This window comes from Kryptolebias marmoratus, linkage group LG12 (genome assembly GCF_001649575.2).
Source record: "Kryptolebias marmoratus isolate JLee-2015 linkage group LG12, ASM164957v2, whole genome shotgun sequence".
Classification (NCBI taxonomy): Eukaryota; Metazoa; Chordata; class Actinopteri; order Cyprinodontiformes; family Rivulidae; genus Kryptolebias; species Kryptolebias marmoratus.
Genome location: NC_051441.1, coordinates 8,465,785 through 8,480,819, shown reverse-complemented (window position 1 = coordinate 8,480,819; position 15,035 = coordinate 8,465,785). Strand labels below are relative to the sequence as shown.

The 15,035-nt window shown below is 41.0% G+C and overlaps 3 protein-coding genes across 3 annotated transcripts; 2 read left to right on the top strand and 1 right to left on the bottom strand.

Moving 5' to 3' along the window:
• Positions 1-3,715: 3,715 nt before the first annotated feature.
• LOC108241289 (G-protein coupled receptor 183) lies at positions 3,716-4,654 on the top strand. Its single transcript, XM_017425318.1, has one exon. The coding sequence runs from the start codon at positions 3,716-3,718 to the stop codon at positions 4,652-4,654; it is 939 nt and encodes a 312-aa protein (XP_017280807.1).
• A 367-nt stretch (positions 4,655-5,021) lies between these two features.
• On the bottom strand, positions 5,022-9,763 carry LOC108241267 (E3 ubiquitin-protein ligase TRIM39). The gene is made up of 6 exons (XM_017425294.3): positions 8,031-9,763; positions 7,764-7,859; positions 7,464-7,694; positions 7,355-7,377; positions 7,156-7,274; positions 5,022-7,077 (listed from the first exon to the last, which is right to left on the bottom strand). The coding sequence occupies exons 1-6, from the start codon at positions 8,412-8,414 to the stop codon at positions 6,539-6,541; spliced, it is 1,392 nt and encodes a 463-aa protein (XP_017280783.1). The 5' UTR covers positions 8,415-9,763; the 3' UTR covers positions 5,022-6,538.
• Positions 9,764-10,219: 456 nt separating this feature from the next.
• On the top strand, positions 10,220-13,165 carry tubb4bl (tubulin, beta 4B class IVb-like). The gene is made up of 4 exons (XM_017425398.3): positions 10,220-10,554; positions 11,372-11,480; positions 11,596-11,706; positions 11,793-13,165. The coding sequence occupies exons 1-4, from the start codon at positions 10,498-10,500 to the stop codon at positions 12,848-12,850; spliced, it is 1,335 nt and encodes a 444-aa protein (XP_017280887.1). The 5' UTR covers positions 10,220-10,497; the 3' UTR covers positions 12,851-13,165.
• Positions 13,166-15,035: the final 1,870 nt, after the last annotated feature.

Genomic DNA, 15,035 nt, shown 5'->3' with positions numbered 1-15,035 from the left:
CACAGACCTTTAATCTCTCTGGGGTCGAACAAACACGCCTTGTGTCGAGTGTTTCTGCGCAGCGTCTTATAGTTTTGTCTCTGGAATCTAAATTGCCTCCAGAGAAATGCATGCAAATGTCTAACCCTGATTTATATAAGGTGATGTCTGCTGTCCCCTGCAACATTCACGAAAACATTTACACAAATAAGACAAGGTTAAGGCAAACACAAGGCGGAGGGAGATGTATGCCCTCACTAAATGATTCTGCGTTTTAGAAGACACAACTCATCAGAGTAACTTTATTCATGACTGAGCTGAGATTAGCCCTAAAAATCTCTGTAAATAAGATGATTCAGCACCATATATAATAGGCTTTTTGTTGCTCCGACAGATTTATTTCTTTCAGCGTGTAAACATCTTGGATTGAGAATTATTTTACTTCTCAGTGTGTTGTGTTTTCTAATGCTGGTGTTGCCTCGGCAGCACTGATGCCAGAAGGGCTGCTGGGTAAATATTTTAATTTGAAGGAGACAGATGGATACAAACTGAGTGGGAGGAATGCAGGGGAAATTATTAGAAAATGTTTCTGACGTGTAACGGGCTCAAAATCTATCAAACAAGAAGAGGAGAGCGGAGCCTGTACCTGCTTTAATTCATCCCTGTCAAGAACTAAAAGTGTTTGATTCAATTTGGATTTTTTTTTAAATAATTGTCATAATTATTCAAATAAAAATTTCCTGGTGAATTCAAAATAAATGTAAATATTCTGAAATATCTGCGAACCCTTGAACAGTTTAGGATCCTGTTCCTGTTAGGAGCATTGAGGAGCAGTACTCTGCTGCCCCTCCAGACAAACCTGAGCGAACACAAACCAATCACGCCGCTCCGTTTGTCCTCTGATGTACACATCAGCGCAACAAGCATTGTGGGTTTCTTCTTGTCTCTCCTCCCGGGAACAGAACATTGGGTCCTTTATGCCGGCACAGAGCCCCAAATGTAATTAACCTCTCAGAAACAATCCCTCCTAATAATCCCTGACACATAAGTCACTTTATAAGGCTTTAAACTCACCTGCTGCGTCTTTTTCTTTTTGCCTCTTTACTGAAGCTCCACGGGGAGTTTGTCTGGAGTGAGACGCTCTGAAACCAAAAAAGCAAGGACGTTTCTGCTTGATGCTGTTTTCCTCGTCAGTAACGGAGGAAAGAAACAGATGAATGAAGTCCACGAAGTCTGGAGTTTTGTCCGACTGATCCAACGTCCTCTGGATCCTCAAACTATCTGCGTTTTATCTGAGTTAAACTGCATTATTATAAAGTGATCTTTTATTCCAGGGGTCTGCAAACTGTGGCTCTGAGGCCACATGTGGCCCTTTGGTCCCTCTGCAGCAGCTTTGACCAAAAATAATATGAAAATGATGAATATATTTATTCATATCCACAAAATCTATCTAATCTATCTATCTAAAATCTATCAAAAAATTCTGTATTTTCACACATTTGAGGCTACGGGGAAAAACAGAAAGTGCAGTTTTGCAGAAAAACCAGAATAATATCTTGAAATGAAACAAGACATTTTACAAGAGTATGGTCTCTTTGATAACATTAAATATTAGCAGTATATATTATATGCACTTTAATAATTTAGGATGCAAGCCTATGGTTTATTACATAGGCTCACATAGGCCTTCAAAATTTGATTTTTATAAAAAAAACCTTCATTGGTCTTTTCCTTTGTCCTAACATGCAGAAATACTAATAAATGTCAACAATTTCATAGAAATCTCATGACGTAATAAAAGATAGATTTCCATACGTAGTATTTATATAACATTTTGAAAGCTGCATTATCTTTATTTCAAGCTTTAAATTAGTTTTAAATTGTATTTAAGGAGAGGAGAAAAACAAACGTCTCTTTTGAGTCTGAAGGTTTCTTGAGACAAACGTCGAGGCTTCTCGATATTAAAACTAACATCGAGGTTTCGACTGGAAAAAGTCACAACTCTCTGTTGTTATGGAACAGATCCTCCCTCTCTGGTCAGCGTCAAATTGACGGCAACTTATAAAAGATCACCGCCACACACGTCCCGCTCACAAATACGGGACACGAGGACTTTGCTTGGTGAGTAAAAACCTTGGATATTAACACGTCTGCGCTAGCTGATGGAGTTTATTAAACTGTTTTATCTCACAAAGTTTGTTTCACATCAAAGTAATTTCATAGATGTGCGTTTAATAAGAGCTTGAAGGCCTTAAGGTTGAATTGGAGACCCTTATCTTCATTAGTTTGGCTTTTTAATTAAGATTTATGTCAATCCAAACATTCAATAAATAAATAGAAGCAGGTAATTCAATGAGTAAAGATGAATAAAGTTTGTTGGTTTGTTTTTGCATGATTCTGCCCACATCTTTAAAATCAGTTTTACAGCTTTCGTCTAACTAACTTGCATTTGGATGGATTTAGTGACTAAATCCATCATAAAAACAGTCTTTTTTAAGCTTAAAATGATTTGATCTGTGATTCTAACTCCTTTATAAAGTCTGCAAAGATAAACACATTTATTTATCACATGCAAATAAAGCAAGAACATTTTGTATGATTAATACATGTTTGCAGTTTCAAACAAAAAAAATCTATTTAAGGAACCTCACTGATTAATGTAAGACATGTCTGCACTTTAGGCCAAACATGCACAAATAATAACATCTTATTCAGGTGAATCAAGTCAATGCATTAACACTGTCCAGCACTAAATTAACCCCTAAGAAATACAGTTTGACATCGTGTGTTGTTTATTTCCCAGCCAGAACAAGCGCCTGAAGAAAAGCACAGCTGATTGAGTCTACAGTCTGCAGGGACGAGCCTCGCTGGTGAGGAGTTTCACTCCTCCGTCGGTGTGATTAATCTCACAGGAGGTTGTTCAGCCTGAGGTGGAGCCGACAGCAGAGGGAGGTTAGAAACTCCACCCGCTGAGGGACGGAGGCTGAGCGAAGGCTGAGCGAAGGCTGAGCGAAGGTCCACGTTAAACCACAACAGTCCTCCTGACAGTAAGGAGCAGTCTCAGCCTCTGGTCTCAGTAGTCCATCACAGCAGGCGGCTCGGGGGTTACTGAATTTGAAAAGTCTTGAGGTTTCAGCTTATTAGGAGCTGCTGGAAATGGGTTTTAAAGTCCAGAACAAGCTGAAAAAGCTTGTGGTCACACTGGAGGAGCTGAAGACAGGAAATGAGAATGACATACAGTTGACTGATCGTTCTTAAATTCAGCTCCATCAAAACTTATTTTTTTGCTAAATGAGTTTTTAAAAGCTGTAGAAACCGACCACATTCCCAGCATCACTGCTCTCCTTCTGTGTGCAAAAACCTGACTTTTGCTGCTTAAACCTGCAACTGGCTGCCCTTTTTATTTTGCTGTGAAAGGGTGGCGCCTGCAGAAGGAGCCACTTGAGTCGGTTAGACGTCCCTGAGCTCAGAGAGTCACGCTCCCAAGAGGAGGGTCCACACAGACACAATAACAAGATAACAGCCCGAGGAGAGGCCCTGACGGTGTTTGGAACATGTTTTTACTGTCTGACAGCTGCCTCTGTTCCTACTGAGATCAGAAGCAAGAAGTCTGATAAACAAGTGTTTTATTCTCAGCTGGGAATAAATTATCTAACGAATCAAGTCAGTGTGGTCAATAATCCCTAACTTTTCTTCTTCTCTCATTAGTATTGTTTATTTTTTCAGGTTTAGAAACATGGACAGATACGCCTCGCCACTCAATGTGACCACTAATTTGACTCTCAACGCCACAGTAAAGCATTTCAGTGTGTTTGATGGCTGCGAGCAGTACGTAGAGGCCATCCTCTTCGACCTCACTCTTCAGATCATCAATGTGATTGTAGGAATCCCTGCCAACGTGCTTGTCATTGCTGTTCTTATCCACAATCGTAAAGAACCCTCCACTTCTGACATCTTCCTGGGCTGCTTGGCCTTTATGGACGCCTACTTTGGCACCATGACCCCCCTTAATTTCCTCAACCTCTACATCTGGCACAGCAAAGCGGTGTGGTCAGCCATTAAGTTCTCCTTTGGTGTGAAAGACACCAGCGGCCCGTTGTTCCTCTCCTGCATCTGCCTGGATCGCTTCGTGGCCGTGCTCTTTCCCATCGCGTTTGGGCAGCTGAAGCACATCGAGTACAGGCTGAGCCTCACCTTGCTCGTGCTCTGCCTCACCTTCGCCTATTCCGCGGCCAAAATGGTGGGGGGCTTCCCCAACTTTGAGAAGGTGTTCACCTGTGAGATCCTGGCAGCCTTTGCCTGGATGGTGGTGTGTAACGCCAGCATCCTTTCGGCCCTGAAGAAGACCCGCACTGCAGGGAAAGACGACATGCACCCCATGAAGAAGAAGGCCTTCAACTTAGTGCTCTCCATCCTCTGCATCATCATATTCAACTACCTGCCACTGGTTGCTCTGTTCCCATTCGAGGACCACTACTCCGCCGATGTGTTTCGCTGCTACGTGCAGCCTGCGGGCTTCGCCTTCATGAACATCAGCAGCACCATCCAACCACTCGTCTACTTGTCTCGTCTGGAGAAGGTTCCTTTCCTCCCAGAGGCCTGGGTGAAGAAGTTTTGTTCCTGCATCTCTGCAGAGAGAAGCAAACCTGCGTCTGAACGAAACACACCTGCTTAGATTTGCACCAGATTAAACCATTAAACACACTGTTCATTTATTTATTTTGGAAAAGAGTAGAGGAACTGGAACAAAAGCAATAATGAACTCTTGCATTTGTTCAATTTGTTTACTTTCAACAATGCAATTATTTTTCCATGTGAGAGAAAAATCCCACATTTAATTAATAAAATGCATCAACAACAAGCTGTTTTTGGTTTGTTTTTTGGGGGGTTTTGTAGTTTACCCTTCATATCTTTATGCTTTAATAAGTTGATCATATTCTGTCAGCTTTATTTCATGTGACTCAGCTCACCGTCTTCACAGAAGTTAATATTTGTTTGGGTTTGGCGCCACCATGTGCACTGACAGAATAAACAGTTTAATGTGGGTTGTGTTCAGGTGTATTATTGGAGGTCAGGTTATCTTCCTTTTCCTGTTCAACAACATTTGTTTGTCATTAAAGACAATCATCACAGATAAATATGACTTTAAGGTCACAAATTTCAGCTTTGTACAAATTAAAACTTCCTTATATTAATAGTAATAAAAAATAACTTCCTTTCACGTTTTTTGGAACATTAAAAACTTGTTTTAAGGCATTCATAAATTCAAATCATTGTTGCAGTCTAACATATTTAATTGTAAACCAGATAAAATCTTTTTAAGATATAAGTTTTTACATTTCTCATTCTGTGTTGGTAATATTATCACTTGAGTTTCTTAACAACACAAGATCAGACAAAACCCAACAACACTGAAATAAAACTCAACATTTTGGGGAAAGAGCAATAAAAAGTAAAACTGAAAGAAAAATATTCAAAAAACACATGATATAAAACAATAATAATAGAAAACACAATTACAAGCAAATTAAAACTAGTTATCAGTACATGATATTTACTAAAAAACAAAAACAAAAACAAAATTTTGCACAACCAAACAAAATCAGCTGTAGATAAAACACTAAATATATTTTATTGTGCTTTTTAACTTTTGCTGTCATGTTTTTTATGTTATGCTTTGAAAAATGTGCAAATGTTGTGTCTGAAAAGAGAAGTTTTGTGAAATTTATCAGGTTTTCTTGGATGTGGTGTCTTCAGTGAGGGTATGAAGGTGTTTCTGTTGCAGTTTTAACAAGTTTAACAAATATACACACGTGAACGACAGAAACCTTCTCAAACATCTCAGCAAAACAAAAGAATTCTCAAATCAACAACAAAAAAAAATGTACACAATTTTTTCAAACAGCTGTGACAAGTTTGTTTGCAGCAAAATGACCAGAATGAAGGAAAACCTTTCAAACTGGCACCATCAAAACAGCAGCTGAAAGCTAAAATTATCAGTAGGTAAGTAAACTTTATTCATACAGCACCTTTCATAGATAAAATCACAAAGTGCTTTACAGAAACACAGAAACAGGCTTAATATGAAACAAAATCAGAAAGAACAGCTGATAAAAAACAGTGAGTAAAACATTTAACTAAAAGTTTGTCTGAATAAAAATGTCTTTAGATGCTTTTTACAGGAATCAACAGAGGCAGCTATACAAAGAGACAAGGGACAGGGCGTTCCACGGCCTGAAGGGACAGGTTACACCGAGTTTTAAACCGGGTCTTAAGGAGCTAACAGTAGCTAAAATCTAAACCCAGCAAAACAGTGGCTAAATGCTGAGAAAAGCAAAGAAGATTTGAGAGATCACAGTGTTTTTCAAGAATTTGAAGAGATCTCCATACATTTTTATGAGAAGACAAAAGTAAAATAATTCAAAAACTATAAAAAGTTGCAAAAACCAAAGGTCGAAGCCATAATGTCATGAACAAGCTCTTTAAGCGGAGTAATTGTGCCTATGAGTTTTGGGAAATAGACACTATAAATAAAAATAAAGCTGTAATAATTAATCACTCAACAGCTTTCTGCTGTGATCAGTACCTTCTCTGGCATTATTCTCAGCGGATGGCTGCTCTGGGTATAAAAATATGGAAATAAAGGCTCCTTGAATGTCTGTGTGAACTCATAAATGAGAGACTTGTCAGCAGGGTCCAAAAAGGACACCAGTCCTTTGTTGTAATCCAGCTGTACTTTGACCTGTTTGGGCATTTTTGAAACTGTCAGTAGGGTGGGCGACGAGGTCATCGCCCTCAACTCCCCGGCCCGAAAACATAAAGTCCAGAAACCGTTTTCGGGTCGAGCGGAGATCTCAGCATTTCTTGACGCAGACGAGGAGGCCACACCCAGGAACCAGTCGAGATTACTTCCTGTTTCCACAACCCAGCGGTGACTTCCTGAGTCCAGGGCAGTCATGCCCACCACTTCAGCGCTCATGTGGAAGCGCTCCGGGGTGTCAGGGCAACGGCTGGGCTGCTTTGAGTAATGGAGGGACGTGAGGTCGTCAGACAGGACCAGGCATGGGTGTGCTGTGTTTGGATCTAAAGTTACAGGAGCTACAAAACAACAGCCAATGAGCAACAAGGACATATAAATCAAGATGTAGGTTCTGTACTTTAACTGGGTGCACTCACTGTAGTCAACCTTGTCCAATAATTTCTCCCAGACTCTGTATTTGAGGTTGGAGAGGTGCTTGGACACATCGATCAAAAGGCCAGACGTGGTATTTAAAGCAGGCATCATGTCTTTACTTCTGTAATATCAAAAACATATCTGAGAACATGTTCCGTGAATGCATCACATGACTTCAAAAACTGAACTCTGATAACCTACCTGTCCTGAGTGGCTTTAAAGTTCTGAAAGAAAAAGAAAAACACGTGATCAAAGTTGGGTTTTAATTAAAAATCTTAACCAAACTGATGGAATCTGGAAAAGCTCAAACCTTCAATAAAACTATGTTTTCTTCCAGCAGCTGTCTCTCAATGACAGAGATGATCTCGGTGACAGAAAGCGCCTCTTCTGAATATTTTTTGATCCTTTCTTTAATCATTGCGATCTTCTCCTCTTCCTCTTTCTCCAAAGCTGCTAATCTGGCCGACTCTTCGTCGTAGAGGGCCTGATGTAGCTGCTCAAACTGGCTCCTGATCGTCTTCTGTGTTTTCAGAGTCTGATTCTGATGGGAGATCATCACAAACTGCGTTTTGTTGTCTCGTTTGTTTTATATATTTAGATCACGAGTTACCTTAATGTATGTGAACATTTCAGCCGATGTTCCGTGAATTCTTTTGAGGCTTTCCAGTTTTTCTTGCAAGATCTTCCGAGAACCCTCAAGTTCATTCTGAGAGTAAGGAGATACAACCGCATGAAGCAAAAATGTCTGCAACACTTTGGGATGTTTTCACCCTGTTTTTCTCTGACAGCGTGACTAAGAATCAGGACTGACTTGTGCAACAGCTTTTTACTTTCAGTTGTTACTTTGTGTGACAATAACAGGGTGGCTTTCACTCACCTTGCAGTCCAGCAGCGCCTCTTCTGTTGGCAAACATTCGTGGTTTTTATGCAGTTTGGACGACTGGCACACCACACAGATGGGCTGCCTGTCAACCAAACAGAAGAGCTTTAACTTCTCCCCATGCAGGCCGCAGTTTGTCCTGTCCTCTGAGTTCTGTCTCTTGACTTCCTGAAGAGCCTCGCAGACGTTTTTCAGAGCCAGATTGGACGTTGGACTGGACGTGGGTCCCTTTTTCCTGCAGATGGGACACCCTCGGACCCCTGTGTCCCAGCACTGCTTCAGACAGTCCCGGCAGAAGCTGTGGCTGCACGGCAGCAGAACCGGGTCCTTGAAGATGTCACAGCACACAGAACATGTCAGGTCCTCCTCTGGGAGTGACATGATCGACAGCTTTTGGTGTAATTTTTTTTTAGAAAATCCACGACTCAGAAGAGGTTGTTCTGTCAGCGGTGGCAACACGGTTCATGCTTCCTCAGACTTCACTTACTGCTCCTCTATTGTTCTTGTCCAGGAGTCACTAATGCTCTTGGCTTTCCTGTGTGTGACTCCTGTGGGTGTAACATCAGTCGTGCAGCAGCATGAAATGCACTAACTGTAGTAACGCTGGGAAACAGGAAGTAGAGTCCTATTGGCTAGTTGAAAGGGAACTAAAAACCGGTTAGTAACTTGTAGCGGGTTTGGAATGTAATCTTTCCAGACGTGGATGTGAAGGTTGTGTTGACATAAATGTTAAGAACTCAAAGCTTAACAGAAACAAAATGTTCAAACCAATCGTGCTTACCTGAACCTTAACGATTGTGAAATAAACTCAGCATAAAGTTTATTTATCAGCACTTTAAGTGACTGTGGCATTACTGCTAAACTCCTACTTATGTTCACGCTCTGTCTCACTACAAAAAGTCTTAAAAATCTGATTTTCTTTTCCTCTTGCTTCTACAAATAGCAGGTCTTGAAGCTTTAACATTGATATGAAGATAAAACTGTTTGATTTGGTCCTTTTATGTCTTTATTTGATGAGCAGAATAAAAAAGGAGTCAGAAATAGACTGAACGCTGCAAAGATTCAGTTTGAAAGTGCTTTCCTAGAAGTTTGTTATTCTGAGTGACAGGTTTACATGAGATGACTCATGTACGGCTTGTGTTCTTTTCAGGGATGAACTACGGCTCTTCTGATGTTGTGCAACACATTAAATACAGTTTATTGACTTATTACCAACCACCCTCTGCCAAAGGCAAAGGAGGAGTATGTTTTTGCCTATGTCTGTGTGTCTGTTTGTCTGTACCATTAGCAAAATATCTCATGGATCACTGGAGAAACTTTAATGAAACTCACAGAAAGTAATTACTGTCCATCTACTGAATGACTACTGGAGTCAGTCCCATTCAAGATGGCTGCCACAGCTAAGCTACCTTAGCAAACACAGCCAGTTTAATTGATATTGAGCTCAAACTTGACGTGGTAGTAGCTGAGACTGATCTCCAACATATACTCTGAGCCCTAACAGACTGCCTAACTTTGATTATTTCATGAACCACAGAATGGATTTTAATGAAACTTGCAGGAAATAATCACCCATCGACCCAACTCAAGATGGCCGCCACAACTAATTGGCCAACTCAAAAAACTCGATATGTCGATATATCGTGAGATCTCGCGCATCTTTTCGAGGTTTGGCCCAACTCGTCCCTCCTCAGTGTTATGGGGCGCCGTTTGTAAAGGAGCTTGTGCTAAAAATTCATGCCTAAATTTTGTCACATTTAGCTTCAAACACTGTTTAAAAATGTAGTGTTGATTTTCTGATGTCACTTTTTACAACATTTAGCTAGTTGCATGTAATTGTTACAGCTACATACTAAATATAAATCTAAATGCTAAATGTTAAATCTAAATGTTAAATGTTAAATCTAAATGTTGTAAAAAGTGACATCAGAAAATCAACACTACATTTTTAAACAGTGTTTGAAGCTAAATGTGACAAAATTTAGGCATGAATTTTTAGCAGAAGCTAAATGTGACAAAATTTAGGCATGAATTTTTAGCAGAAGCTAAATGTGACAAAATTTAGGCATGAATTTTTAGCAGAAGCTAAATGTGACAAAATTTAGGCATGAATTTTTAGCAGAAGCTAAATGTGACAAAATTTAGGCATGAATTTTTAGCACAAGCTCCTTTACAAACGGCGCCCCATACAGTGTAAGGTGATTTCAGTTTAAAGCTCTGCCTGAGTCCGAGAGGAACCGAGGATCTGAGGATCAGCGTGAAGAGGGATGCCTTCCTCTCTCCTCCGGCCTTCGGTTGCCATGGTGATGACGTCAGGTTGCGCCACCGTTTCGGGCCAGTAGACGGTCTCAGAGGCGGCGCAACAAACCCCGAACGATCGACTGCAGGAGCCATCATCCCGTGAATCCCTGCCGCTCACATTCCCAGCTCCTACTCGACCAGCTTCTCGTCCATCTCTCCGAAAATGCGCGAAATTGTGCATTTGCAGGCCGGCCAGTGCGGAAACCAGATCGGAGCCAAGGTAATTGTCCTAATCTATCCAATGTTTGTTTGTTTTTTTGTCTTTATTTTGGTATTGAGCTCTGATTTGTGCAGGCACGGCTCGGTGTTGGCTAGGAGAAGCCTTCTAATCCATCCTGCCGGAATTTTCTCGAAGAAAATTAACTCGGAGTTATTTTTGTTTCAGCACCAAAGACCCTCAATCTGCAGCGAGCACCATCATTAGTTTTTTCTGCAGAGCATTCATGCAAAAAAAAGACCTAATATATTTAAACCATAGGAAGAAACAAATTTCATTTCATTTTCATTTTTCATGCAAAATTAGTCTGTAGTGTTTCTACATGTTTTTTTGTCGAATGTTGCATAAAAACAGCAGATATTCATGATGCTGAAAGCTTATTGTCACTGAAGCAGCAACTTCCCCTCCCCCCTCATCTGTGACCTATTTTCACATTCCAGTCTCTTCAGGTTATTTTCAGTTGAATGTCTTTTGCATTACCCCTAATTATTACATTAAATTTGAATCAGGTTGAACTGGAGTCAAACATTTTTATCATTATATAGGCTAAAAAAAAAACACTGTTTCTGATCAGATTATTTGCCTGGTTTACTCTTGAGAGAATATTTCAGATTTATATGCTCCTTTGAACCTACTGGCTTCTTGTGAAAGTAGCTCCATGATTGCAGGATCTCCTCATCGTCGGGCTTTGATCATATGGCTGTAAAAATTATAAATAAGCTGCTGTTTTCTGCTTGTTTTTTTAACCTTGGACTGAAAGAACTCCCTTGTCTCCCTCCTCTCCCACCATGCCTACATATGTTTTTATTAATTCCCTCAGTTCTGGGAGGTGATCAGCGACGAACACGGCATTGATCCCACTGGTACCTACCATGGAGACAGCGACCTGCAGCTAGACAGGATCAGCGTCTACTACAATGAGGCCACAGGTAGGCTGCAAATTCAGATCATATGTAAAACAGTACACTGAACCTGCTTTATTTCCTCATCTACTCAGCTCTGCTGCAATATGATAAATGACTACTCCATGTTGTCTTCTGTCAGGTGGAAAGTATGTGCCCCGTGCCATCCTGGTGGATCTGGAACCTGGGACGATGGATTCAGTCAGATCTGGTCCCTTTGGGCAAATCTTCAGGCCCGACAACTTCGTCTTTGGTATGATGCGTGTTTAGGCCTCAATGCACAGTCGTTTGTCCTGTTTTTAAAGCCTGCATAATGAGCTGAAATGTTCGTAACGACAGGTCAGAGCGGAGCCGGAAACAACTGGGCCAAGGGCCACTACACTGAAGGGGCGGAGCTGGTGGATTCGGTTCTGGACGTTGTGAGGAAAGAGGCTGAGAGCTGCGACTGCCTCCAAGGCTTCCAGCTCACTCACTCCCTGGGCGGAGGCACTGGCTCTGGTATGGGCACGCTGCTGATCAGCAAGATCCGCGAGGAGTATCCCGACCGCATCATGAACACCTTCAGTGTGGTGCCTTCTCCCAAAGTGTCCGACACGGTGGTGGAGCCCTACAACGCCACCCTGTCGGTCCACCAGCTGGTAGAGAACACTGATGAGACCTACTGCATTGACAATGAAGCTCTTTATGATATCTGCTTCCGCACACTTAAACTCACAACCCCCACCTACGGAGACCTCAACCACTTGGTGTCCGCCACCATGAGCGGGGTGACCACCTGCCTGCGTTTCCCCGGCCAGCTCAACGCCGACCTCCGTAAACTGGCGGTCAACATGGTCCCCTTCCCCCGTCTGCACTTCTTCATGCCGGGGTTTGCCCCCCTCACCAGCAGGGGCAGCCAGCAGTATCGTTCACTGTCCGTGCCCGAGCTCACTCAGCAGATGTTCGACGCCAAGAACATGATGGCCGCCTGCGACCCACGCCATGGTCGCTACCTCACCGTGGCCGCTGTCTTCAGGGGCCGCATGTCCATGAAGGAGGTGGACGAGCAGATGCTGAACGTGCAGAACAAGAACAGCAGCTACTTCGTGGAATGGATCCCGAACAACGTGAAGACCGCCGTCTGTGACATCCCGCCGCGTGGCCTCAAAATGGCCGCCACCTTCATCGGCAACAGCACGGCCATCCAGGAGCTGTTCAAGCGCATCTCCGAGCAGTTCACTGCCATGTTCCGCCGCAAGGCCTTCCTCCACTGGTACACGGGCGAGGGTATGGATGAGATGGAGTTCACCGAGGCAGAAAGCAACATGAACGACCTGGTGTCCGAGTACCAGCAGTACCAGGACGCCACCGCCGAGGAGGGCGAGTTCGAGGAAGAGGGGGAGGAGGAGGTTGCATAAAGAAAAAAAAAAAAAAACCTCGGCGCAAACAGCTGACATACCTCATTTCACTACGCCCATCCCCCTACTCCTTCCTCCTCATTCCATCGTGAACTGAAGAGCCGACTGTGTCCAGATTGCCGTTGCTCTAGAGTTAGACATCGATGTTTACTGGTTCTGGTGAAGTTTTTGGTTCAAATGTTTTGTAGGTTGTGAATGCACTGGATTACTGAGATCCTTCATCCGTCCTCTCATTGCCCTGCCATGTGAAGAAGCAAATCATTTTAACTGTGAAGCCTTGGAAATGGAGAATGAATAAATTCACGTTGAAAGGCCCATTGTATGTCTCTGAGTTTTTATTTATGACCTAACCCTTCTTCAGAGCCTGTAGCACATAAATCCCTTATAAACAATCTGTTCTGTATAACAATATATGTTAATTCCACGACAAAACAAGCAGAATCTCTTCCCTATTTTATAAATGTGTTTTAGTTTGTTGTAATAAAAGCTTAAAAATCAACAAAGGCAGGTTTTCTTAAGACTATAAGGCGAATTTCTCATATTTAAGAATCTATTTAAAATGTAAGTTAAATATAAGGATGACCGATGATAATTAATGAGCTAACTTCAGAATTGTGTAAAAATGAGGATTTCATTGAATATATGACCCTATCTAATAAATGCTGCAGATAAATCAGTAAGTTAGCCACCAATGTAAATATAGCAAACAAAGAACCGAAGAAACCCAGTTTTCTATTGCCTAAAGGACAAGCATTATTGATTTTTCTTGTGTTTGTTTGTATTGTTAACTAAAATATCCCATTGTTTGCTAAATGGATTTTAATAGAACTCAAATAAATTAATCATTCGGCTGATATCTGCAGAACATACAGTTTTATAGCCTGTTAGTTCTTGTTGCAGCCTTTACCTCTTTAAGCATATTAACGATGCAAGAAAAACAAAAACTAATAAAATGTCAAAAAGCTCCATTTACCTTCTTGAAAGGACATGTTAGATCCCACTTGACAGAAGCTCAGACAACCTAAAGCCGACAGTTAAGTTCATGTTCTACAGTTTCAGCTGAGAAGACAAACAGGTTTATAATTACTTGTCAGTAAGAGTTGTTCGTCAGACATGATTATCAGTCTGTCATGACCTGTGGAGAGGACTAAAGTCTGGGAAAAACAAAGTTGAATACCTGTTCCTTCTTAAGAAACCGTTCAAGAAGCTGAAACAAATCTCTGAACTTTTGACTTTTTTCCCACCCATTTGTGACATTTTCTTATGAAAACTTGAAAATTAAATGAATAATTAAATAGATTAAACAAAGAAGAGGAACACAAAACAGACAGCTGATGCCACTGGTACAAGGAAAGGAACAACAGAACATGTCTGCAGTGTAGAACTATATACAAAGTCTAAAAAACCTTTTTATATTTGTCTTAAGTTTTTATGTTCTCCCAGAATCTCAACAGGAGAAATTATATGAAAAAACAAACTTATATGTGTTATTATATCTGTGTATATATACTGTATATACATGTGCCCATTTTTAGTTGCACTTCTACATTCCTACCAAATAAAATTTTATTAGAAGATTAAAAACCATAGTTGTGTTGTTCCAATACCTTAGAAACCAATTTTAAACATTTTAAACTTTTTTTTGTAAGAAGTTTGACTGTAAACTTCTATTCTTCATTATTTGTCTTTAACCTTTGTCCAACAGGGGGAGCGGCTGAGCATCTGAAGCCTCGGAAATGAACTATTTTTAAACACAATCAACTAGAAAACTTCTATGCTTTACAAAACTTCATCTGGCCATCACTAGGTTCCTTGACTCTATAAAAAAAGGATCTTTAATACATGTTTCATCTACCTCATATCTCATGATTCATAAAAGAAATACCAAATTAATGTTTTTTTTACAGAGGTCAGGTTCTTGGAAGTACCTAAATAAAGTCAGACAAATAATTAGGACCAGGGGTGGAAATTAAAAATTTTGCATTCTGCATAAGTTACCAGGGGAGAACCAAATATTTCAGCCGTCTGAAATAATCGGTTCCCCCTCTAAAACATGGGACAAAAATAATTTAACAAAAAGTCCTTAACTGTGTTTATTCCTCTCATCATGGACAACAAGTCCTGTGAATTTGGAGACATTTGTTCTTTTTCTGCAAAAGTTACAAGGGGGGAACCAAATATTTCA